Here is a 26,106-nt window from a genome sequence, read left to right as displayed (position 1 = left end):
GCAAATCGTCATTTTGGCGTCAGTGTTTTAAGCGGCACGCGTTTTAGTGCTAAAAATGGAGCGTATGGTTGATTGTCAATAACCAATGATGGCGTCGATTCAGACTAGCGACGACCATCTTCACGGCTTTACTGGTTTACTTATAGGATGTTGTTTTCGCAAGTCTCAGGTGGATATATTTGACTCCCCAACCTTCAAGACCTTCGAGGGAGATCGAGAACGGGCGGTTGAAGGTATAAGGATCGATAACGAAAAAGCTGACCGGAAACTAGGGAACTAAACGGTTTGTGTTTGACTTTCAATCAGGCTTTTTACAGCGTATAAGAGCTAAAACTGATAAGATACTTTGTCAATATAGTAAAGCGTAACAGATCTGAAGTGAAAAGAATCAAACAAAGAAAACAACAGAAGCTATTTCAGTTTATGTATTGGTGTCAATGATCGTGGAGACCTTTGGCTCAGATGACTTTGAAAAATGAGTTTCGCTGGTTAATTCAAAGAAATTGTCCTAAAGGAATAGTAAAATCACTTTGAATTAGCGCGAGGTTCGAGAATAATCGAGGCTTTGAGTTCCAGAGCTGATGGTAAAATTGATGTAAATGACGTAAGTATAAATCCAATGACAAACAGGGTTGGTTTGAATTAGCGTGAGATTCGAGTAACTTGGGGTTTTAAATTATCGGGTCTCGGGAGTCAACAAGGTATGCATCACAATTAGGACTGCAAACTGATTCATTCTTGATGCGACTTCTTGCTGGCAGATCACTTACAAAGTGATACAATGTCTGATAACTAACTTATACTGAGAATAAACCAGTATAACCGAGTTATCTCGAACCTAGACCTCACTCTGTTTGACGCTTGGTCGTGGGAGATCTGAGTTCCGGATTAGGCGGGGCAAAATGATGAGCGGCTCTGTACCTCGCGGTACAGGATTGTCGGAGGCGACCTTTGAGGGTAATGGCTTCCGTGGGGATTTAAATCGCGGTCTCTGTATCTTGTTGGGTTTATTTTGTTCAGTATGGCTGTAAAATACAATACAACCGTTGCAAACAATACGTTGCGGTGTTTGGCGGCTTTCCTAATTGTTTAGTGTTACTTGTTCACACTAAACCAAAAGGACAGTGAAAAATTATTGGAAAGGACTTTTGGAAAGTCTAGTTCACACATGCATGAAGGAAGGATCACCATTATCGTCATCGCCATCATAATGACATCATCATGGTCGTCGTCATCACCATCATCGACGTCATCATCATTACCGTCGTCGTCGTCATCATCATCATCGACGTCATCATCACCACCGTCGTCGTCATCATCATCATCGACGTCATCATCATCACCGTCGTCGTCGTCGTCATCATCATTATTACTGTTATCTTAATTTGAAAATTTCAATCAACAGTCATTATCAGTAATCGTTATTTACCTTCACGGGAAATGCAGGAAGAAAACGAACGGTAACCTTTGCTTGGCCCTGGAATTAGGCCAGTAGGTGTTAAAACGTTGTACATCTTAAAATAATAATGACACAACTTTGCTAAAATGTGGAATTGTTCTTAGCATCTTGTAAGGCCTGCTAGTCGCCTGAAACACAAACCAGATCGAGCTGGAATTTGGAATGTTGATTTTGAAGGGGAGGAAAACCGGAGAACCCAGAGAAAACCCTTAGAGCAAAGCGAAAACCAACAACAATCTCAACCCACACGTGTATGAAAGAAATATACTAAATTTGCGCTTTTTTGACATTTTATTATGCGGGGAAATGGATAGAATTTGTATCATAACACCAAGGAATGAGATCATAACATTAAGTAATGAGATTTTATGACAGTCTGAATTTTTAAAAGAATAAGAAGATTTCTATGGAAAAAGTTGTTGGAGAGCAAGGTCTTGCTCTCCAGCAACACTTTCCATACAAATCCTCTAAATTTTCCGAAAATTCAAGCTGTCGTATAAACGTACTCTTTAATGCCAGGGGCCTCAAACTTGGGCATTTTGGTATTTTCGATGCGCTCTTTCCATTTCTGGCATTCTTTAAGTTATAGCTCATAATATGAAAATGTCTCGGAAAAATTTGGTCACGTGTCCCCAGCTGTAAAGGGCCCATTGAAGCCGACACGGTGAATCTAAGGGAGGAGTTTGCCATCCGTCAGTCAATCAAATGGAATCTTTTCTCACGTGAACATAGTTTCGTTGGCAGTAGTTTCAAGATTTTTCAGACGGTTGTATTTAACATGGAGCATTTTAGGACGGGTTTCGTTGTCTTTGGCCTCGTACTCTGCATGATTTTGAAGTCAGGTAGCCAAGAAATACGAGTTGATGGCGACGATTTTGTCGCGTACAACTTAAGCTCGATGCCTTGGTTATCACGGATCAAGAAACATTCTCTTATGCTTGATTTCAAGACGGTTCATCCAAGTGGCTTGCTAGTTTATATTGGAAGTGAAATGGAACAGGCTGATTTCCTCATGCTTGATTTAGTTCGTGGAAAGCTCAGGTATGAAGTCAGTTTTACTGTAGAATTGTAAGGTTTATGTTTACTTTTGTACACTTACGGATGAACAAAAAATGTAATCCACTCACTCTATGGCTAAATCACTCTTTCCACTAGTTGAAAACAGTTCTTAATATCACTGACACAGACAACCATGGGTTATCAAAGGACGAAAAATCGCATAAATAGGGTTTTGTTGTGCAGGTTGTTCGAGCTAGCAGAATAAACAAATAATGGCATCGAATTACGATGAAGTAATATTCAGTTATTTATAGCAATTCGGAGACGATGCATTGCCCCTGCATTGCACATTAGTAAGGTAATTTTGAACGTTTTAATCTTCAAAACGTCTCTTTAATTACAATTTCAGGGCTTCACACAGCGAAACCTCTGACAAAATTACACGAGAAAGAAATTAAATGTGCCTCTGATCTTTACATGATCCTACATCTACCGATGTTATCTGAATACAATTTACGACACGCTAATTTAATAGACTAAAAAGCCTTCTTTGCGACTTTACGGCTCTTCGAAACCACGCTTATTTGTTTTGCAATTACCAGAAATGTGTATTTATTTTAGATAAGGCAGCAGTCGCTTTCAATGTTTCCAGGTTTTTTACAGTATGTTCTGTACGTCACCATCGTCTGAAACATTTTGAAAACATTTGCTTAAGTTTCAATTAAGCGGCAGCAAATAGTTGAGCAGGATTAACAATCTTTAAAACAACAAGTTGATTGGAAAGCATCTCTTTGGTTTAAAACTTATCTCGTATATTTCAATCCCTAAAGTGGTCTGTATTTAAACGAAACATCGTGGGCAACCAGGTTTTTTTCCGTTCCTGTTGCTTTGAGCATTTCCCGGTTTGAGTAGTTGGGCGGTAGTTTCAAAGTGTTTCCTTTCTTTATCATAAGTGAATCTGAAAATCATAACCTCTTTATTAAATTTACTCAGTGGTACCAGAAGTACAAAAAGCCATCTTCATTTTTCTTTCCATCTTTTACATGCAAACAAGAAGCTGCACAATTTCCTCAGGGAATGTAGGGGAGGGGGGGGGGGGGGCATGCCCAATATCTCAGTTATGCACTCTGAGATATATTTTTTGCACCTTTGATGAACAGTTTGGGGCTTCTAATGACAGATTTTAAGAGTGTTTCTACGCAAAACGTCCTAGTTGAAAGGGGGAGGAGTCCCCACCCCCCCCCCCCCCCACCCGCCATTCCATGCAAAATCTCCTAAATCCACCCATATTGAGGGGTAAGTAGGGGTGAAATGGGAACTGGTATTTGCCTATTTTTTTCACCAGGACAATGAGATTTGGGTCACTGGGACTGGAGCTGACAAAAAACGAATGGGGATGGGACTGGGATATGAGGAAAAAATGGCTGAGAAATGGAATTTATAACCCTCTCACCCTCTCCAGGACCCTAAATATTTTCTTTCAAATCTAAATTATAACCGACTATTGATGCCAACTTTGACTATAGATGCAACTTTAAAGCCTTTGAAAGAAAGACACTTGACAAAATGTTGTTGCATAATATAACTATTAAGATACCGCTAAAAAAAATCCATTTCATTAAGTGCCTTTTCTCTGGATGGGATTTGTGGTGAATTTAAGGATTAATTGTTGTGGTTAACCATACAAACTAGAAGTTATTGATTTTTTGCTGCACCATACTGTATTACAATTTCTGTCCAGGTCAAAGTTGTTTTCTTACGATTTACAAATCTTTGTCTCCATTTCTGTAGTACATATACAAATATTCTGTTGATAGTTCCACCCTAAAACACATTTTATTGGCCAGCCCTAAGGCCGTACCCTCTCCTTGAGGAAGATTTTCCTACAGTCGATACGTCCACCGGCCCCTAACTTCTTTTCCCTGAATTAGTGTATCAGTATGTGTTATCAACTCTATTAGTCCAACGCTCTAAGGCGGATCAAATGAAATAGCTCAAATGAAAAGAGAAATTATTAATGGTAACCTTGGAATACCGTTGTGGAATAAACACACCCATCAAACCGGGCCAACTGAGAAAAAGGGCTGGGTTCGCCTGATCAAAGTGCACCCGCTCCTGGGGGTGGTCCCCTTGGATCGTTCACACCCAGCCTTTATCTCCAAATTATCCGGTCAGACCAGACCGAAACGGACGTTCCATTTGAATTTCGACCGAAATTTCCGGACTTTTTGGCAAAATAGAAAGCACCCCTGGTTTTTGCTTAATTCGCCACCGTTTTGGCTTTTGAAATTGTCGTCGACAGTTCCAGTCAATGAAATGCAGGATAAGTCTGAGATAGGATTTTTGGCGACTTGAGTGTACTAGGGAGGAAACTTGCGAGTCAGTTTGGTCACCCAACGCAACTCTCTGCGCAAGTTCAACTTGCGGCTACTTACTTGCAACTACTTGCGAGTCCGTTTGGCCAGGGCTTAAGCAACGAAGAAAAGCGGCATTTAAGTTTCCCCCTTCCCTCCCGTTGTTAAGCATACAAGATCAGCCAATGGTACTTCTACACGTCATGAATGATTATCAGTGATCAAATCAGGTATTCATTTCATTGTGCGTTTTCTCTCATTACAGAATCACTGTAAACCTGGGTGACGACCTTGCCACTGCAACAGGTGATCTTTTGCTTGACGACAACTTGGCAGATAATTACTGGCACACAGTAAAGTTGAAGCTGGTCGGGAGGCATTTGAATGTTAGCCTTCGCGGGCAAAAATACCACACTATATTGCGCAGTGAATACTCCAGGCTTGACATTAATGCAGGCTTCGTTTTCGCTGGTGGAGTTCCTGAACACACATTCAACATTCTTCAAAGATATAAGCCATCTACAAATCTCAGTGGTTGTCTTCGAGACGTGTATTTCGACAAACGGAACATATTGGCAGGCCAAACGCAGGCTGATGGAGAGGGCAGGGTGTTTGGTTCCCCGCAAAAAATTTGCCGTCATGTACATTTTGCAACGCTAAGTTTTCAGCATCAAAAAAGTTACCTTTTCCTTCCGTCGCCGACGACAGACAGACATCACTTACGTATTAATATGCGATTTCGTACTTACTTTGCAGACGGAATTTTAGCGGTGAAAGGGTTGTATCCCCATAGATATGTTGGTGTTTCCCTGGTAGAAGGAAAAATGTTTCTCCAATTTCGGCAGTCAGTGAGAGATGCGGTGATTCAGATAAGCCAAGGGGAGGGTTTGAACGATGGCGAGTGGCATGATCTCTCCGCCGTTGTCGGCAAAGCGGAGATGAAACTCAAAGTTGATCAACTACCAGAATTAAGACACGAAAATCCACTCCTGAATCAAACTAAACGTTTCCGCGAAATCTTCATCGGATCCCCCGACAGAGGCCCGAACTTCTTCGGATGTATTCACGATTTGCATGTGGATGACCGCGTCGTCGATTTAGAGCGTATACCATTTGGTTACATTCGAGGAACCGTACACAACCAGTGCAACATTTCAAGCCATTGTTTTCCAAATCCATGCTTACACGACGGTACGTGTAGCGAGGCACGGTCTGGGGTACGCGCTTTCTCGTGCAATTGCCAAAGGACATTTTACCGTGGGGCTCGCTGCGAACGACCCATTTACTTAAGAACCTGCCAGGAGTACAAGAATCTTGCCCTGGCTAAAGACGCCTACTGTAAAGTGGACCCGGACGCTGAAGGACCTGCAGGCCCCCTGAAAGTGCTTTGCAACGTGACTGATGAAAACCAGGTGGTATCGCTCATCGATCATAACAAAATTGGATCTCAGCTTGTTGTGTCTGCAGATGTTAACTACAAGGATCTAGTATACATCCATTATGTAAAATATCAAGATGACCTCGAAGGGATCAAGGCTTTGATAGCACAGAGCGACCAATGTCGTCAGTTTGTGAGCTTCAAGTGTTTTGAGACTAAACTTATGCGTGCACCTGGGTTTCCTGTTCTTTGGGGAGGAGGGGCAGCGGTGAAAACAATAACTGACCACTGGCCAGGTGCGCCGGCGAGTAGTAACAAGTGCGCATGCGGAGTAAACGGAACGTGCGCAGATCCCAGACTGCCTTGCAACTGCGACATTGGGGACAAGACATGGAGAGAAGATAAAGGTAGGTTCCTTTCCCGCTAAAGATGAACATTACACAATTAGACTAGGAAACTCAAGTGAGAGAATTGTTAACAAGGACCGGCAAAGAAGAAGGCGAAGAAGGCGTAGAAGGCGAAGCCAATAATACATAGAAAACTTGTTTAGAATACACAGCAAAGAATAAAAATCAGAAACTTACAGACTATGGCATTTAAGCCATGAAAAGAAAAACAAAAGTCAATCTACCTTTGAAAGCCAATGTACATTTGACCATGGCGATTTTGCGGCGAATAAAAAGCAATGGGAGAATCAATCAGATGCATGGATTGCAAAATAATACGATGTGTGTCTGCTACTTACAGAATAATTTTGTTAAGCGTCTTTTTGTAAAGGAAACGTTTGGAATTCTCTTTCTAATAGAATGCTTCCAATTGGTTTTCTCTTAACGTAGGCTCCGAAGAGTGTTTATCTCCGCTAACACGTTCTGGTGACGAGAATGACATGGCACGTGTCTAGCTTCCCCTTGTAGCTCCTTGTCTCTTCCCAATCCCCTCTACCTTATAGGACTCTCTTAACATTTAGTAATTTGTGCTATATTTCTTTAAGGGTACGTTACAGACAAGGCCCACCTACCGGTAACTCTTCTGCAGTTTCCTTCGTCCGCCGCTCGATCGTATTTTACCGTTGGACCTCTAGAATGCTATGGTTCACTAAATAACAACAGTGAGTTGACGGACGAGATGGAACTCGAGGCCGCGCGCTTCTTCAATTCCTTGTGCCGGGTTGTGAATCCGACGACAACTGAACCCCTTCCCAGTACTTCTACTCCTGATTACACTGAGCGTGAGGTTAGGACAACTCGGAAAATTACAACGCCGGTGATCACCACGAACTATGACAAACCGGTTACCATGGGTACTAAATTATCCTTAACCGGTAAAGTCGCTGACGAGGTGTCGACATCACAGCCAACTCTTACAGATTTCAATACCCCTTCAGGTAATCCTAATGAAGTGACCTTGCCACTGAGTGAAGGTAACATAGGCCAGGAATCCTCTTCCACCACTTCCAGCTCTGCTGTGATTTCGTCAAGCGTGGCCCTTTCTGGCACACTGGTACTGAACAACTCGCAAACTCCAGGTGATTCCAACAATGGTTTGAATTCTTTTGGCCAGGATGAATCCACTGGCGTACAAAACTCTTACGTGATATCTTGGCAACTCGCGATGGCCTGGGCACTGTTGATTGTATTGTTTGTCATGGTTGTCCTGGGCGTTGGCTATGTTATTAAGAAACGAAGGGGCCGTCTTGAATGCGGCAATCTATTTGGAGTGAAGAAGAAGAAGAAACAGCGGATTTTGGCGGAAACGTACGGTTTTCCTGAGGTGAGGCTGCGTTCCCGCTCTGGTGAGTTGGATTTGTCAGACGTCCGTCGCTCCATCGAGGCTGGTAGTTACAACGTGAGGTCAGGAACGATTGCTTATGGGGAGTCGTTTTACATGTAAAAGAACTCGTGGGCTACATTGAGGTAAGGAGCGTTTGTTTAGTTAAGCATTTCATTGCAATCGAGATCCATTGTCAGCAATACTTTGTTATAGATTTAGCAAAAGTATGAAAGAGCTGTTTCCAATATCTTCTAAACGCTTGTAAACTATGCCCTTTTTCCAGAGGAAAACAGATAAAGCATTTCTGCACTGAGATGACGTCCAATTTATGGTTCATCCAAATTAATATTTCGTTTAATACTTTTGCTAGTAAGATTATTAAAGCAATTCAATAACATTCGTTGATCAAATCGTTTTAATTTGCTTGAATTATTTAAAAAGGGAGAGGTGTTAATGCCTACGGTTTGTAAGGAGTAAGCCAATGGAAATATACCGCGTCGCCTCGCAATCACAGTCAATTTTTTAAAGTAATCTTTTGGTTTTCTTTTTTCATTACAGTTACTTAACAAATTATTGGTTGATGTTGGATTTGAAACATAATTAACGTTATATATCTTCAGGATCAGAGAAATGTTAAGCGTTATCATTTGTAACAAACTGTTGCACGTGAGAGATTTTTTTATACGTTCTTTTTTAGGCAATGTTCTCTAAGTAAGTATTTTGCTAGCTTTGCCCTATTTCTAACAGAGACTTGCCTGGTAATGTAAGTGCATGAGGTCTTAAGATTGTCAATAATATTGTAAAAACGTGGTTCTTATGCGACCATATAAAGGTGTAAAATAAGGTGCACTTTATATTCAGTTTATTTATGTTAGTGTTATATTTTTCTTCATTGGTGCTTCCGATAAACAAAATAAAAATGAGAACAGTTATTTGCCTGTTACACCACAGGACCGTGTCACGTTTCGTTGGTATTAAATAACTGATTGCCATTTATTTATAATGTGTAATGTTAGGCGACGCCCACTATTAGTGGTAACGTTCGGTGTCGTTTTCAAGAAGAAAGTTACGTATAAATTGTCGCGTCGGCGATCGCGAGAACTGGGACGAGGCAAGCAGAAACGGGTAGAATTGAAGGCGTCTTTAGTGTTATGTTTTAACACTGGTTTTTCATTTTCATGGAATTGAAACAAGACACATTTCGTTTGAAAGGTTTTGCACCATTTCTCGTTTTCAAACCAACCTGGAAGACGATTTGAAAAGTGCCCATTTATTCTTTGGAGCAAATTAAAGTAATTACTTAATTATATTGAACAGCGCTCGTATGAGGCATTGCTAGACGTCCTTCGAAATACGTAGTCTTGGTTTGGCTACAGGAGACTTGCAGTGAGCCTTCTATATCTACGAATTCAGAAGCCAAGTAAATACGATGGTAAGCAACATGGACGTAATAGAGGAACACCTCCTGGGAAGACTTCAAGAAGAAATTTAAAATACCTCTTTATAAATTAAGGCATTCCAAACGGCTCTGAATGAAACTGTCTCCCCAGCTATAACCTCTTCGAAATCAGAAGTTCATATAATCTAAGTATTTATTAAATGGAAGAAGAACGTTTAGCGGACACTTTCTAATCAGGGTGTCAGTGTAATGATATTTCTAAAAGCTAAGGTCTTATCAATCAAAAGACCATGCAGTGGTCCAGTTGATTCAGTACAGTTTTTTTTTCCTTTTCAAAGTTTGATTTTTAACCCAACATGAGACTAACAAACACAAGTCTCTTTACTCTGCTTTACTGCACGAGAAACTCTCTAAGCAGGATATATGCACTCAGGAACACAGTCAGTAGTTACTTAAGTGTTTACTTCATCGTACCTGTGTACATTAGTACGGTATTACGGTCACCTCGTTCGTTACAACCCCTTTTGTTTGTCCCGGCGAAACTCTCATACATGCGGCCACCTCGTCACTACGGCCTCATTGTGCTAACGGCTACATTCTGAAATTCCAACCTGTATAATCCTTTATAATTTTATCCAATTAGTACGGCCACTCAAACCGAATACGCAATCAAATTGACCAAACAAAGCAAATATATATTTTGAAAAAATATTGAAAAATACTCTCTTTTATTCAAAGCGCCTGTAACATGTCATACCATTTGATGTTGCGCTGTATAGCTCGACCGAATACTGTGCCATTTCATCCAGGGCTGACTCATTTGACCTCACGCTGACCTGTTTCGCTCGATTCTGTGCCTCTTCATGTAAGATGCTCGGCTATTCCATCTTACCCTGTATCAATTTTTATTATGCTTTGCCATTTCATGTATCGCTGTCCCATTTGACATAACTCTAGCTCCGTTATAAAGACGCTGTGCTGCTCCGAATAAGGGAGCTTAAGCAAACCACGACGACGACGGCAGCGAGAACGTTAAAAAACAAAAGCGCAAGCCGGAGATTTAATAATGAACAGAACAATAGCTGTGCACGTGCATTGCAAATCTTTCTACATATCTTTGCCGTCCTGTGCAAGACAAGGACGTGAAATGACTAAGTTTTGGGTAGTCTGGAGAAAGCGAACGACCACACGAACGCCTGATTTTTCGTTTTTCCATGTGGAATTGAACGCTGTCGTTGCATATTTAGCCTGAGCACGTTTTAAGAGCCACTGGAGTACTGAACAGAACTAGACTGGCAAAATATAAATTCATTTTTGACTAGGCGTCGTCCTCGGCATCGCCGTAGTCGTTGCTTAAGTTCCTTAATTCTCTCCTCCCCATCCTTAACTAGAGAGTCCTCTGAACTTGCCGTGAAGAATTGTCTTAAGATACAGTATTTCCACAGATGAATATCAAGAGATACAAAAAGAGGCGTATAAAATTCTAAAATGCTTCATAATACGTTTTTGGTCCAGAGCCGGATGGTATTCAGTCATTTTTTTTTTAAATCTCGATGTTTGCGATGTCACGGACAATATCTCCGCCTGGGTTTCTTGCCTCGAGATGGTAAAGGTTGCTCCATTAGTTCGCTGAATATAGCGCCATAATCCGAGCTTTTCCTCGACTTATCAGAATGCCCAATTCTAGAAAAGCATCCTGGAAATTATACCAAAAAAATACCAAAACCCCTAGCTTATGACTTTCTTCGTTGGGACACGTGTTTAACTGTCTACATCCTCTTCATCAAGTGTCCAAAAAGGACACTGTAAAATAGAAGCTGTGAACAGTCTCACCACCTAACATCATCAACGGTTGCCATATTATTACAAATGAAAGAACAATTTTTGATATTTGGTTCCAGTTTTGGTAACTATTACTCGACGACTCAAAAGAAGTAGAGTGCATTTAGAGTGGTCGTACCTGGAAGTCGGCGAAACTTTATACACGATTTAAGAGTAAAAGTAGTTATAAAAAATTTATTCATCAAGGCCTTAAACAAAATGTTATTAAATTGGGATTTCGTCGTTTAGATTTGCAAAAAGGTGACTGAGATGGGATCTATATTTGACCATAAGACAGTAATGAGTAGGGGCTCAAAGAGGCTAGTGGCACATATTCGGACGTCACGTGACCAACACGATTGAGCAACATCGCAGCGAGCCATTAGTTGCGAAAGGCTTGCAACTAGCATGATCGAGTCAAACCAAACGCTTTGAACTTGAGTCTTTTGTGGAGATCAGCGGTAAGTTTACAACGCTCAGTAGATTTCTTGTATAATAGTTCACGATTAATCTTCTATTCCTCGGGGACTGCAAATAAACAGCAAAACGAAAAAGAAGTGTCTAACCGGCAGCCGGACAAGTTTTTAAATAGATTAAGTGACCGGCAGTCAAAACCTTCAGTAGTTTAGGCTAAATAGCACTCCAGTTATCCTAAAGAGCACTCCGGCTAGTCTGAATAGCACTCCGGTTAGCCTGTTTACGATTAGCTTTCAATAATGCTAAGGGTAACACTATATATACCTAAAAAAAATTCCGAAAATTGCCAGCCGGTTTCGGTGCCGTGGTCATGAGAATGAGTATGGCTTGTCATGAGGGTGACCAGGGATCGATTACTCTTGAGGTCTCCTGTCGCAGTGTTCTTTTTACGTTGATTAATTTACTTCATAAGAAATGTCGCACTGCCGGTCATTATTTGAGTCTATTTTAACCTTGACCGGCTGCCGGACATATAGCCACGAAGGGCCGGCCCTATGTAAAATTGGGATCGGATGGCGGATGGCGGATGGCGGATGGCGGATGGAAAAATGCGGATGATAAAATGTGGGTGAAAAAATGCAGATGACAAAATGTGGGTGGAAAAACGTGGATGGAAAACTGCAGATGGAAAAATGGGGATGACAAAATGCGGATGGAAAAATGAGGATGGAAAACTGAGGATGGAAATTGCGAATGACAATGTTCGGATGATAAAATCCTGATAAGGGGAATTAACTACGATATTCCCTTGGCAACGGTCGATTTTCAATATTTTAGGTAGGGAGAAGTGGAATATCAGTCAACAGAATTCGACCATCACAGTAAGATACTGATACCATTGTTGCCTCTGATGGTTGGCAGTGAAAATGGTAAATAATTTAGTTTTGCATTGATTTAGCAAAACCATTTATTTACAAGAAAAACTGTGTTCCGGAATATCTACGTTCAGTTGGGAACTGATATGTAGTTTAATATCTCTTGGACAGATTTCTAACTTAGGTTTTTGTCAGATCCCCACCCTGTGACACGCTTCAGTAAATTGCCATCTTCAGCTGTTTCTGGTGGACTGTTCTTTAAGATGGCCTGGTTTATTTACAACTAGGACTGTCAGAAATTTCCCCTTATAAGGATTTTATCATTCGTATTTTGCCATCCACATTTTGCCATCAGCATTTTGTCATCCACATATTTGTCATGCACATTTTTCCATCTGCCATCCGCCGTCCTGTCCATGTTTTACAGGCACCCGTTTTCAATACCAGTTCTCCTAGCCACAAGCTGCATCAGGAGGAGCCTTATGGTATCCAAGAACACACCGCAATATTGTACAATAATATTTATCTACCCAGGGCTCAAACCCAGACCCCCACAAACTTTCCATTTTTCAGCCGACCATGTTTCTCTTATTGTATGGTAATCAGTGTCATTCATCTCATGTGTATTTATTTAATTTTGTTAACACTGAAATTGAATGCTTTAACATTGCATCATAGAAAAGCCTAACTCATGGCTACTGCTACAGAGAATTTAAAAGCAATTACAGAGCTCACTCCATCTTCTAGTGAGGAGGATGCAAAAAACACCTACGATTCTTGGGCTTCATCTTATGAAATGGTAAGCTGATTAATCTACTTTCAATTGTTTTGTTAAACAAAATTGAATTGCACTGTATTACATTGCATTGCATTGCACTGCACTTCACTTTATTGTGTTGTATTGCATTTCAATTTGCATCGTCTTGTGTTTTGTTGTGTAGAGTGTTGTGTTGACTGAGTTGTACTGGGTAAATGTATTCTATTGTATTGTGTTCTATTCGATTTTATAAAATAACTGAGCTACTGGGCACACCCTCATTGGTCGATTGGTGTGTTTAGATGAGAGTATGTAAACACAATTGTGACGTTTTAGATTTGCGCATATTTTTGAGAATTATTTTTAAGAGCAATAGAGCACTTTTTCTGTGTTTTCTGCCTGATAGCCTCATCTAAACACTCGGGGTAGTGGGAGAATTCTTGAAAGTTATGCAAACCATCGACTACGTCTCAGATTTGCATAACCATCTGGAATTCTCCCAACCCTCCTCGTGCTTTAAGATGAGGCTATGTAAACACAAAAAAAGTGCTCTTATTGCTTTACTATTGTATTGCAATTTGCATTGCATTGTTTTTCTTTAAGTTGTGATATGGTTAATACAAGCAGACTGCGATAATCAGTTTTCTGCCAAAATAAGGGGTATTAACCCTGGGGGTATGTATAGGTTTAAGTCTTGACAAGGTATATAATTTTACTAGCCTCCTCCAGACAAGAAGTAAAAAAACTTTCACTGCCTCTTGCCGCGCTTTTTTTTGTTTTCGCGCGCTGTTTTTTGAGATGCACCTTGACTAAATGAACACCTGGAAGAGACTAACAATTTTACATGTGTCTGTCCTAAACCTTAAGGGAGGCATGGTGGCCTCATCAGGTTAGTGCGTTTGACTCCGCAGCGAGCAGTCCGGGTTCGAGCCCTGGCTGGGGACATTGTGTTGTATTCTTGGGCAAGACACTTCACTCTCACGGTGTCCCTCTCTGCCCAGGTGTATAACTCCTAGTTGCTTCATGCTGCTGAAACCGGAGATAAGCTCCAGCCTGATGAGCCACTTGGCTGGGTGTATGCAGACTTAACCTTACCTACCTGTCCTAAGCCTATCTGAACCTGGTTGAACCTGTCCTAAGCAAGATATGGTTAAACGATTGTCAACTTCAAATGTGGTTTACTGGTAATTACCGTATTTATCAGTCCTAGATCAGAGGTGTAGTTTTGTGACTGATGGAGATACCATTCATTTGTTTGCTTTCTTTGCAGTGTTATTTTGCATCTGATTGGTGGCTACATAATAGACCAATTTTGATATATTAAAATTCAGCCTAAAACAATAGACCTCAGTACAAGGCACTGGGGAATAAACCCCACAAACTCTGTGGTTATTTCCCAGATCAGCCTCGTGCTGAGGTCTATTGTTTTAGGCTGAATTTTAATATATTGAAATTGGTCTATTGACATGTCAAAATCAAATCAAAGTGTTTTGACTTTCACAGTAACAATACATGGCATGTTTTGTCTCAGGTGCGTTAAAACATTAGCTCAAATCTCAAAATGGACTAACCTGCAAACTCAGGCATAAAATAGGAGGGGGGGGGAAGGGGAGGGGGAGCAAGATTAGCGATAGAAGGAGGGGGCGTTTTTTGCCTCCCTATCCCCCTTCCCTGTTTACTACGCCTGCAATGCAGGCTAAAAATGGACTTTTGTCAAGTGATGTTGTATCATGTTTGTTTTTGTAGGATACTGAAAAACATGGCTACAAAGGTCATGTCTTATGTGTAGAGGCTTTTAACAAAGCTATGCAGTCAAAAGATGTGTTCCCTCATGCAAATAAGAACATCAAAATCCTTGATGCTGGAGCTGGTACTGGCATTATAGGCGAGATGCTGGTTGAACAAGGCTATACAAACATTGATGGCTTGGATATTTCACAGAAAATGTTAGACATAGCAGAAAAGAAGAAAGTTTACAAGCGGCTCATTTGTGCTCCTTTGAGTGACATTCGCGTAGAGCAAATAAAGACTGCCGAGTATGATGTAGTGTTGTGTGCAGGGACCATTGTTTATGGGCAAGCGAAGCCTGTAGCACTGGATGAGTGCATACGTCATGTAAGACCAGGTGAGCATAGTTTATCAGATCGTCAATAGAACAATTTCGATATATTAAAATTCAGCCTAATACAATAGACCTCAGAACGAGGCTCTGGGGAATAACTACAGAGTTTGTGGGGTTTATTCCCCAGAGCCCTGCACTGAGGGCTATTGTTTTAGGCTGAATTTTAATATATCGAAATTGGTCTATTACCTTATCGATCTTAACTCTAAAAGAACAAGTTCATTTCAGTAGGTTATTGTTGGTAGCTTTTGATGCTAAAGACATTGTGAAATCCCTCACAAGTCAATAGATCGTTTTCACTGTCACGCAATAAAAAAACAAATCGAAAACCATCCTTTGGAAAAAGCTATGAAATTATGATGTTATAGAAGATAACTAAATAAGACACTTCTCCAAGTTTTAGGCCTGTGCGTTTCCCCAAACTTCAGATTTTCGTCGAAATGTTTCGCAGATATTTACAGAGCCCAGTATGAAAACGCCATGTTGGTGTACCTCCGTGGTACACCAATATGGCGGTCGGAAAATAGTGTAAACATCTGGAACTTCCTTTGGCTATCTAGGCGACTGATTATCAGTACTGATCAAAGAAGAATTTACATAAGCACTTTTCCTAATGCTCTAATTTCTAAAAAGGCTCAAAATCATGAGATAAGTATATATTTTTCGACGAACTCGATCGTAACCTTGTGTCACGCACCTCCATAACCCTGAAATTCAAAATGCTCTGGATTCCAAACGAAGCACGTTATTGAGCTGTAAAATTGTAAACAGATATAAATATACCGCCTCTTATTCCTGATGAGGATAAAAACTTTGGTGGCTCTTTAGTTTTGGATTTTCGAAAGTGATGACGTCACGTGAAAACGATCTATACTGAGACCCTATAGGCAAGGGAAGGAGCAATACAAGTCAGACCTTCCATGGGAGGGGTGGGACACAAGAACTGAGTAGCCTATAAAGGTGGTGAAGACTTCAAAAAGCGAGAGACCTATAAAAAGAGGGAAGGAGGGAATGGGCACAGTAACTGAGACCTTGTAAGGGAGGGGAGGGAAACATCAAACATTAAAGCAGACCGTCCTTGAAAAGGAAGGTAAAGTAATAAACCAAGAACTACAATCCTGAAAAGCAGGTTAAGTACTGGAAGGAAGAAACCTAACATTTGAGACTGCAGGGAAGGGAAGCCAAGTGCAGCAACTGAGAGCAGTTCGAAAACCTGCAACATATTGCCGCGTGGCGGAATGTTCCGTCTTAACAAGAACAACACGCAGCAATTGATAGACCCAGTTAGGGAGATGGCACAAAACAGCTCGTGCAGAAAACGCTACTTTTAACTTTCAGTATTGCTGATAGACTTTCTAAAAGTCCTTTCCAATAATTCTTTCCTGGCCTGTTGGTTTCGTTGCTGTTTCGTCGCTCGCATTCGCCCTCGCGACTTCGTCGCTCGAAGATTACGCTCTTGCTTCGCTCGAGGGCGATAATTTATAAGTCAAGGATTAAGAAAAGGCCGACTTGTGGCAAGTCTATATTGTTGAGAGCATTTTATTTTTTAGGATCGACGTTTTGAGTTTACTTACATCGGTCTTTTGATGTGATCCAACAAGATTTCATTCTTGTTCTTTAAAATATAAACGAAAAAGTATGACCTTGAGTATTCTGCATTCAATTACTTTCCCGGAAATTCTCAGAAGTTGAGTCTGAACGCGAAATTGAAATCTATCAGGAAACAGTGTTCTCGAGTCTTCACTTCGGGAAAAGATAAGGTTTTTACTCAACTGAATTAACATGCTTTTCTTTTAAAGGTGGACTGTTTATTTTCTCTATCCGTGCGGACTCCTTCGATCCAGTAGAGCTTGGTTACAGCCCCAAGTTTGAGGAGCTAGAGAGATCAGGAAAATGGAGTCTTGTGAACAGAGAACGACGTGAGCTGTACACTAACCCTGTTTTTGAACGCTATAGAGACTGTTATTTGATCACTTACAAAGTGCTCAAAAACTGAACAAGATGGGTCAAAGAGCTCAAAAATGTTAATTATAGTGTTTCTGATGTCATGTGGCAGTGGTCAGTACCTATGAAGTAAAAAAATAATTACTACCTATTTGAAAGGCTTTTCAGATTGAAGAAATCTGATGTTTTCCTTTTTGGAATATCTTCTTTCGTTTTAGAGATATTAAGTACGTTTTTGTATTATGCAAATGAGGAAAGTGACGACGTCATAAATTGTTCCACTAAAACACTAAAATACTGAATCAAGAATGTCTCTAGAAATATTACAGCAGTATTCTTTAAACGCGTACGTCACAAAAGAAACAAAATGTATAAACAAAACGTAAATATCTCTAAAAAGAAAGAAGATATTCCAAAGAGGAAAACGCCATTCGTTTTTTTTGAAAAGCCTTTCAAATAAGCAGCAATTCATACTTTTAAATTGTTATATATCGATATTTTTTACAGCAATCAAATAAAAAGAACAGTCAAAACACAAAACGTTGAGTTTGAGCGGTGTCATGTGAGGATAATCAGTGACTAATGAAGCGACAAAATGGGCAGAGGTGACATATGTTATTGTGGACATGATAACAGCTTAAAAGAAACTTTGCGTCGAAACTGGCGCTTCCAGTACCCAAGCAAGCTAGGATAGAAAACAGCTTGTAGCCCTTTTGGATCCTCCCGGTTGTCTACTTTTGGGTGAGGAACGCGCTCTCCATTCCGTAACATAAAACTTGCAAAACTTGCATCCGCAGTGGATACGCCCTTGTCATCCTCCTCGGTCGACTGTATCAGGAGTTTGATCATTCGTTTGGTATCAAACAGAACACCCTCTCACTATTAAAGATAACACATAGATTTAGCCAAGCCTAAAAGGGGAGCTCATGATTACAATAAGTTAACCTGGCTTGAGCCTGCAATCCAATGGAAAGCTAAGCAGCGGTCAACATTAAAGAAACACGACCTCTATCAGCTCTAAACTTGAGCCTGTGTTATGGTCACGTTATACTGGTCAGCAAGATACTATGTTTTGACAGGTGTCGGTTGACCTTAACATGGATGTACGCTGTAAACCAAGACTGCATGTCTCTGTCAACCTATTAACCGGAGTATGACCGCCATCTTGCACGAATTTGTCGTGCATACGCGCCTACCAGCAATTATGTACAGGTATTTGGCCTTCACTATATGTATACAGCTGAACACAATCAAAGGTTATGAAGCATGGGTGCATTTGGTCAGCCGAGCCGAGATATGTTTTAATAGCGAAGCGCACGAGTAACATTATAACTTAAATAAACAAAACGGAATGGTGGAAGATTTGAAGCTTTTTCAAGCGCGTAAACAAGTATTCCTAAAGCAATTTGTAAAACGAAAATTTGGCGCTCATTTTCCTCCTATTTCTCTCAGAACACGCTTATGTTGTCCGTCTACTGGGTTCCAATAATTTACATTCTATTTTTAGACTTCGCGCGCTTCGCTTATTGACACATCATTGAGACTTATTACACTAACTGTCCAATTTCTCGCGCGCTGATTGGCTCATTTTTATCACCAATAAGAGTACAGACGGATAAAATTTTAGTTTATGCAGGCTATCAAGTTCAACTTTCAGCTGTGAAACTGCATGTCAACTTTTTAACCAAAGAGATTTTATTGACTTTTTTAAGTAGCCAATCAAAAAGCGAGAGAGGCTATTGACAATGTTTGCGTCATTTTGAATAAAGTTCACTCATCTTTCTTTACGGCAGGTTTACGGCGTCTTTCCCCCCTCATGTATTCCGGGCATTTGACCATTTTTATAAAAAACAAATTGATGCGGCTCGTCGTTCCACAGCCACTTTGACAATGTTATGACGCAATTTATCATCAATAAGAAGACAGAAGCATTAAAAAACTGACGTAAATTTGTTAATTTTACAATAACTGCAGAAATTCTCGCACGCTCATTGGCTATGGGAAAAGGTGACAATTAGGCAAACAAAAATTCACGCAAGAGAGGACGAGGAAACATAAACTTGCCTAAAGAAAGCACATCAACGAAGATATGTCCTCGCCCTTGCCTTCCCTGCAATACAACGGCGACCGACGCTAAAACTGGGTGTGTCATTTTACACCTCTTAATTTATATAGCGGCATTAAAATTCGTTTCAGCCATGAGAAATATGTTTTGCACAAAAGGAATGCGTTACACGTTGCGATTGTGTGCTTTGAATATATAACCAGTTTGGAACCTGAAACCTGAGACCTGAAAATAATTTTATTCGGCTTTATTGCCGAGAGGGAATCACTTAAATACCGGTATCATACTAGTATGTACGTCCGTTCCCTCCCTTCCCCTCTCCCACTTGTTAACTCGCCTTAGTTCTCCTCGTGTGTTCATTTATAAACCGCGCGGCCAAGGGCGAACGAGAAGCGTTCTTTTTGTCGCCTAGCTATTTCCGGCGGAGGTGGAAAGAAAATTTTTCAAAGAGCTGGTTTTTGAGCTTCTTGAGTTGTAACTTTTTGACGAGGTTATTGTAAAGAGGCGGGAAATGTGTAGGGGAATAACAAAATAACCCGTTGTGGTAAGTTGGTTTTTACATCAATTTTTCTTTCGTGTTTAAACTTTTCACAAATGATGTCATTTCGCCTATTGATCGTTTTCACTGTCACGCAATAAAAAAATAAATCGAAAACCATCCAGTGGAAAAAGCTATGAACTTACGATGTTATAGAAGATAACTAAATAAGACACTTCTCCAAGTTTTAGTTCTGTGCGTTTCCCCAAACTTCAGATATTCGTCGAAATGTTTCGCAGATATTTGCAGAGCCCAGTATGAAAACGCCATGTTGGTGTACCTCCGTGGTACACCAATATGGCGGCCGGAAAATAGTGTAAACATCTGGAACTTATTTTGGCTATCTAGGTGACTGATTATCAGTACTGACCAAACAAGCATTTACATAAGCACTTTTCATAATGCTCTAACTTCTAAAAAGGCTCAAAATCATGAGATAAGTATATATTTTTCGACAAACTCGATCGTAGTCTTCTGTCACGCACCTCCATAACCCTGAAATTCAAAATGCTCTGGATTCCAAACGAAGCACGCTATTGAGCTGTAAAATTGTAAACAGATATAAATTTACCGCCTCTTATGCCTGATGAGGATAAAAACTTTGGTGGCTCTTTAGTTTTGGATTTTCGAAAGTGATGACGTCACGTGAAAACGATCTATTATTTCCCACGAGAAACATAGGTCGCCGCTGCCCTTCACTGGCGTTCACCTTTGGTGCAAATGAAGTCAGCACCGGTTACCTTGCGATCACTTGAATGTGAACGGTTTGCCGCTTTAAATTTTCATTTGTATGAAGTAAAATTCTGTTAACAGAAATTCATGCACAAAAATGCAAAAGCCTCAACCCGAGGATGAAAATTTCGTGGAATCCTCAAGAAGTCTCCTGCACAACGCGGACCAAGAATTCGTCGAGGACAAACAAACAGGGGCAGACATGGAATTTGTGCAGACGTATTACAGCCCGAGAGGTGTTTTGCTGCTGTATTTTCGGGGGGACGCTGCGGCAGAAGTGGACAAGCATTTTAACAGGACTTTTACGGAGTTGTGTTGTTTGCCCGGCTCAGGTGCATTGGACAACAGCATGCAGGAGAGCTCACATTGGCAAGGTGTGTACAACAGTAACAATTTGGGATCGTCATCACGCCCTTTTCCACAGAAGAAATAAAAACTGTCGCGCGTAGATTATTACAACAAACTAGGACACGTCTGCGGTAAAATTTATTTAATCAAATAATTAATGATATTTCTTGTGAATCGTACAGGCAGTTGCCCTTTTGATACACTAACCCAGTTCGTTTACTTTTTATTTTGTCATACTGCATGTAGCGGCGCAATAATGGCAACTTGCTACATTTTCAGAAAGGTTTGTCAAATTCTTTGAGCAAATAAACCAGAAATTGCACCTTACAATCGGAAATCAAATGGGTTCTGTCCTCGTGTACCGGTTCACAAGAACCGATACAAAAGACCTAACAATGTTCAACAGCTAAACAAAGGTTCGTAAAGAAAGGAGTACAATGGTTATTCCCTCTGTGTGCCGGTGCACCAGGATACAACCATCAAATGTAAATTGATTTGATTTCACACTTTAGTGACAGCAATCCTAATTTGCGTCGATTTCATGTACATTCACTATACATTCCTTTCTTCTGCTTGGTTGGGTCGTACAGTGGCAGCTCTTGTAAAATTCGTCTGAATTATGAACTTCCAGATTTTCTAGCCCAAAATCAGCTTTGAAATTTATAAAATCTGGATCATGCACGTAAAATATTACATTCGCGCCTGAAATCGAATTAGTAGGTGGATTTTCTTGTTGCCCTTGTTTTTACCATGTAAAATAATTCCTACGTTTTGCAATTGAAACTTGTGTGATATATGCTGAGGCATGTTTGGTGGCGATGATATGACAAACGGGAAAGAAAGGAAGAAACGGAAAAAAACCCTCGTGCAGGGCGTGCTGGATCGTGAGATGACTGGTAATAGAACTGTCGGGAGTGAATAAATGGACTTTTTCTACCGATGTCACGGAATATCAACACGTTTTCGTATTTTTCAAATAGGCAAACAACCACCTCCATGGTTCAATTTATCATGCCGAATTAAATAATTCTACGAATCTACGAGATTTTACAGATCCATCGCAAAATCATAACAACGGATTGGACCCCAAACTTACAAGGAAATGCATCCCAGGGGGCAAGCGTCGCCCCCTGGGATACATTTTCTTGTAAAAATTGCCAAGTAAGGGCCAAATTGGCTTCACGATAAATCGAACGGTGCATGATTTATTTTTTTGTTAGAATAAAAAAAATAAATAAATAAAAGGTAAAAAATTCCATTTCATCGGACAACAAGAATCCCTTTACACTTTCGCTTGTACATTGTTTTTAGGTGGGACAAACGCTATCTCAGATTAAAAACTCCTGATGTCACTGCATATATTATTTCCTGTTAATTGTTTGTTTGGTTTGCTTATGTATTTTTTGTTGTTTAGTTATTTATTTTTTTAAGTTATTTAATTAATTATTACTCAGGAAAACCAAGCTGTCCCATGTCTCAAAGGAACCTTCCAGCCTCATTTTGGAACCCGTCACAAACGGACCAATCCCAACACCTGCAAGGAACCTTCCATCACAGTGGCAAGCCAATAGATATGTTCCAACAAAACTATCACACAATAACCCATTATAACAGAAGCTGTCATTCAACTGGTCACCATGGAAACGACGATCAAAACGGGCCAAGTTTCGTTCGCAGGAGAGCTATCCCAGTCTCTTATGCACAGCTACCAACGGGGGTGGTGAAAAGTTTCTCCCCAGGGCTCGCGCCGCAAGTGTCTGCACAGCCCTGTCGCGAACCCGCGTCTTCGTTTTTGCAAGAGGCTGCTGTGCAGAACAACGATTTGCAGCCGTCTTCCTTGAGGTTCAACCCTCGCTACAATTCTCTTCTAGTTCAACCAGACGTGAAGCCTCATTTGGCGGTTGTCCCTGGAGAACCAACGCCCACACAGATTGAAGAAAGGGGAAAGGACCTCGAGGAATTCCCATGTGAACTGCTAATGAGAAAAGGAGAACATTAACAAAAAAAAAGGGTCGAAGTAGTTGCATGTACGTTTTGACACGAGAGAAGTTAACAATAATTTGGGACAAACCAACGGTCAAGTGCTCCGCATGTTTGTAGTTAATGTATCTAGAAATGTCTAGCTTTAAAAGAGACATTCAGTAAGCTAAGTATTGCCTAATAAAAGTATGTATCTTTTTTTTTGTGAACTTCTATAAACCGACCCGGCCCCTTTCTTCAAAAAGATCAGTCGTTTAGTGCACGCTGAGATCCTGAATAAAAGCAAAACGTTGCTGTGTTGCAGCGGATTGAGAAAACAACATTACAACCATGAAGAGAAATTGTGACGGAGTAACTTCAATCTTGGAGACTCCGTGCGGGCCGCGATGAAGTAAAAACCCGCCGAACGCGTCACGAAAATTTTCGTTGCGTCAGTGGCTGGCACCTGCGTTATAATTTTTGGTGCATTTCTTTGCCATCCTCTGCAAATCGACCGCGTGAAATGACCAAATTCTACGTTGTGTGGAGAGCGTAAACCACGACGGCTAATTTCAAGTTTTAAATTTCTTTCTCAAATTTATCGCTGTGACCTAGATTCAGTTTCGTGATAGTTTTGACGGTGATAAAAAATTAACGTAAATGACTTTAGAGTATTGCGCAGATTCGTTGTCCTCGGCGTGGGCTAGATCTGAAATGCGTAGTGAAATTTGGAAAATAAAATACTGATATCCATGTTTAGAATTCTTTTCAAGGAAATTTCAGTTATTGTTTTATTTGATTTTCTGCCGTATGCCCTAAATTTCTAAGTATATCTATTTTAAGAATGGAACGTTTAATGAGCGGAACTGAGTGCTATTCTGCATACGAGCTTCCACCACCCCCCTCCCACCCACCCCTTGAATCGTGAATGCGCGGTAGCCCGAGATCGCGAAGTGGTCGTGATGTCACCACGGAAAGAGATGTTGGGAAAAAAAAATTTTAAAAAAAGAGAAAGAAATAAAAAAACCGATAAAACAACTAACTGATATTCAGGCAAGGGATGCAGGGTCAAACTGTAAATGACTTGTTTTAACCGACTTGTTAATGAGGTTCAAAAACCCGGGGTTCCAAACTCCAGTGTGATTATTCCGTATGAAAAGGTCTGAAACAGGAGGTCTGAAAACACATAAATGATATTTCTTTTAAAAGGTTATTCATGTACTGGGTTTAAATAGAATAAGATGCAAAACCTGTTATCAAATGTCAGTTGTCAGTTACCCCATCCAGACGCTATAAAAGAAGGAAATTAGCTGTGTACCCATTCCGGCTCAGATTGATCAATTTCGTTCAATTACCTATAATTAAATATGGTCTGGATTTTGGTTTTGTCATCGGGTTGTTGTTGTTGTTGTTGTTTTATGATAAAATACTTTTTTCTGGGTCAACACACCGAGAAAAATTATGATAGGTAAAGAATTTTAGTGCTAGCTCCAAGCAGATGTGAATGAACAGCATATAATTCAACATATAGATTTAGGCCAGCCTAAAAGCGGAGCTCCTGGGCCAGGTTGTTCAGAGCCCGCCGGATTAAGCTAACGGGAAAAGGTAGAATTTTGATTTGAGTTTTGTAACTTTGCGGTGAGGTTTTCTGTATATTGTTTGGCATTGAATGAATGAATTAATGCATGCATGCATGCATGCATGCATGCATAATTTAACGTGGATATACGCTTAGCTTGAGAGCTAATTTACAGGTATTCCACCTAATAACTAACGAAAACCTAACAACTAGACAACGCTAATTTCACAATTCGTCAGGTAAAATCATAAATTAAATACTGATTAAAACTATTCAAAACTATTATTACAATATTACCGCCGCAGTCAAAATACTATTAAAACTAATGTCACAAATTTACTGATCTCCGAAATTTAGCGATCTAATTCTGCATGTGTACTTCTGTTTTGAGTTTTAATAATCACCATATACACAAAACAAAGCGCAGCGAAAAACATTTGTCAGTAGAAGAAAAAGTTATAATTCGGTTAACTTTTAATCCTGGGTTAGCGATAACCGGCTTCCGAACAATCCTGCTTTGTTTTCAACAAGTTAACCTGACATGAGCCCGCGATCCAATCATAAACAAGCACTTGGTCAGCGGTCAACTTCAAAAACATGTGACCTCGATGAGCTGTAAACTTGAGCGATATGGTTACGACAGGTGTCAATTAATCATAACATGGTAATCTCGTTCCCAGGGTCTTTTCCCTGGCTTGGGAAAAGACCCAGGGAAAAGACCCTGGGAACGAGGTTGCATAACATGGTTGTCCAATAGCTGGTTTTCACATGACGTCACTAAAATTCGAACTACAAATCTATTGATCTTCCTGAGATTTTACTTAACTGATGTATAAGAGCAGCTGAAAATTAATATTCATACAAATTTTCGCTCCGAATGAGTTCTTGGTTTTTGTTATAAACTACGCTTGAATTTCTAAGCTTTTGCGTGACACGGTATTTACATGACGGCCTAGAGAGCTGTCATGATGGTTAAAAGAGTGACTTATTTCAGAGAACTTGGCTATCTGAACAGTTCATGTCTTAGAAAAAGTATTATTTTAATGTTTTAGAGTTCCTCGAGGTATAACTTCACGCTTTTTGTAGCGAAACTCAGTGACAGATGTTTCTGTTAGTTTCCGGCCGCCATGTTGGTGCCCATACGGATGGGCACCAGCATGGCGTCTCCATGCAAATCTCTATAAATTTGGGTAAAAAATTTTACCGCATATCTCGCATAAGAAAAATTGCTGTGACCAGAATTTTGGCGAGAGTCTTTGCATATTTACCTTCTTTCATTTCCCAGATTCTGGAGTTTATCTATTGACCGGTTTTGATTTTTATTTTGATCTATTTTGAATTGCGTGACACTGAAAACCAGCAGTTCTTATACAGCTTGTAGGATAAGCCATTCATGCCAGGAGCACTCTTGGTACGGGCTTTCCGCACGAACTCACGAACTTCTTTCGCTTTGAGGTTGGACATATCAAAGGCTACACCTGGTGGGGCTGGCCTCGTAATGTCGTGCATGTGAGGCAGCGGCACATCCCGAATGAACCACCAATGGACTACCCTAAATGTAAACCCGGCCCTAAAATTTCTAACCCAAAA

General features: G+C 40.4%; 3 protein-coding genes across 3 annotated transcripts; all 3 read left to right on the top strand.

Annotated features, from left to right (window-relative positions):
- Window positions 1-2,114: 2,114 nt before the first annotated feature.
- On the top strand, window positions 2,115-8,910 carry LOC110041207 (contactin-associated protein-like 2). The gene is made up of 4 exons (XM_020746489.2): window positions 2,115-2,500; window positions 5,078-6,597; window positions 7,182-8,103; window positions 8,519-8,910. The coding sequence occupies exons 1-3, from the start codon at window positions 2,238-2,240 to the stop codon at window positions 8,078-8,080; spliced, it is 2,682 nt and encodes an 893-aa protein (XP_020602148.2). The 5' UTR covers window positions 2,115-2,237; the 3' UTR covers window positions 8,081-8,103; window positions 8,519-8,910.
- A 2,619-nt stretch (window positions 8,911-11,529) lies between these two features.
- On the top strand, window positions 11,530-17,835 carry LOC110041208 (methyltransferase-like protein 27). Its single transcript, XM_020746490.2, has 4 exons — window positions 11,530-11,641; window positions 13,151-13,271; window positions 14,976-15,354; window positions 17,151-17,835. Exons 2-4 carry the CDS (start codon window positions 13,164-13,166, stop codon window positions 17,345-17,347), a joined length of 684 nt encoding a protein of 227 aa, XP_020602149.1. The 5' UTR covers window positions 11,530-11,641; window positions 13,151-13,163; the 3' UTR covers window positions 17,348-17,835.
- A 2,767-nt stretch (window positions 17,836-20,602) lies between these two features.
- Window positions 20,603-23,177, top strand: LOC110041141 (uncharacterized). The gene is made up of 2 exons (XM_020746417.2): window positions 20,603-21,004; window positions 22,433-23,177. Exons 1-2 carry the CDS (start codon window positions 20,728-20,730, stop codon window positions 22,975-22,977), a joined length of 822 nt encoding a protein of 273 aa, XP_020602076.2. The 5' UTR covers window positions 20,603-20,727; the 3' UTR covers window positions 22,978-23,177.
- Window positions 23,178-26,106: the final 2,929 nt, after the last annotated feature.

This window comes from Orbicella faveolata, unplaced genomic scaffold (assembly GCF_042242905.1).
Source record: "Orbicella faveolata isolate gen_17 unplaced genomic scaffold, um_ofav_v1 contig_1, whole genome shotgun sequence".
In the NCBI taxonomy this organism is placed as follows: Eukaryota; Metazoa; Cnidaria; class Anthozoa; order Scleractinia; family Merulinidae; genus Orbicella; species Orbicella faveolata.
Note: the sequence above shows the minus strand (reverse complement) of the source record. Positions and strands in the feature narration are given on the sequence as shown.

What these genes read in the sequence shown, in the direction of transcription:
- LOC110041207 (XM_020746489.2), top strand. Translation starts at nt 2,238, where the DNA reads ATGGAGCATTTTAGGACGGGTTTCGTTGTCTTTGGCCTCGTACTCTGC. An exon ending in TTAGTTCGTGGAAAGCTCAG is followed by an intron (nt 2,501 to 5,077) that starts GTATGAAGTCAG and finishes CTCTCATTACAG; the next exon opens with AATCACTGTAAACCTGGGTG. An exon ending in GACATGGAGAGAAGATAAAG is followed by an intron (nt 6,598 to 7,181) that starts GTAGGTTCCTTT and finishes TATTTCTTTAAG; the next exon opens with GGTACGTTACAGACAAGGCC.
- LOC110041208 (XM_020746490.2), top strand. Translation starts at nt 13,164, where the DNA reads ATGGCTACTGCTACAGAGAATTTAAAAGCAATTACAGAGCTCACTCCA. An exon ending in GGGCTTCATCTTATGAAATG is followed by an intron (nt 13,272 to 14,975) that starts GTAAGCTGATTA and finishes TTGTTTTTGTAG; the next exon opens with GATACTGAAAAACATGGCTA. An exon ending in CATACGTCATGTAAGACCAG is followed by an intron (nt 15,355 to 17,150) that starts GTGAGCATAGTT and finishes TTTCTTTTAAAG; the next exon opens with GTGGACTGTTTATTTTCTCT.
- LOC110041141 (XM_020746417.2), top strand. Translation starts at nt 20,728, where the DNA reads ATGCAAAAGCCTCAACCCGAGGATGAAAATTTCGTGGAATCCTCAAGA. An exon ending in GGAGAGCTCACATTGGCAAG is followed by an intron (nt 21,005 to 22,432) that starts GTGTGTACAACA and finishes ATTATTACTCAG; the next exon opens with GAAAACCAAGCTGTCCCATG.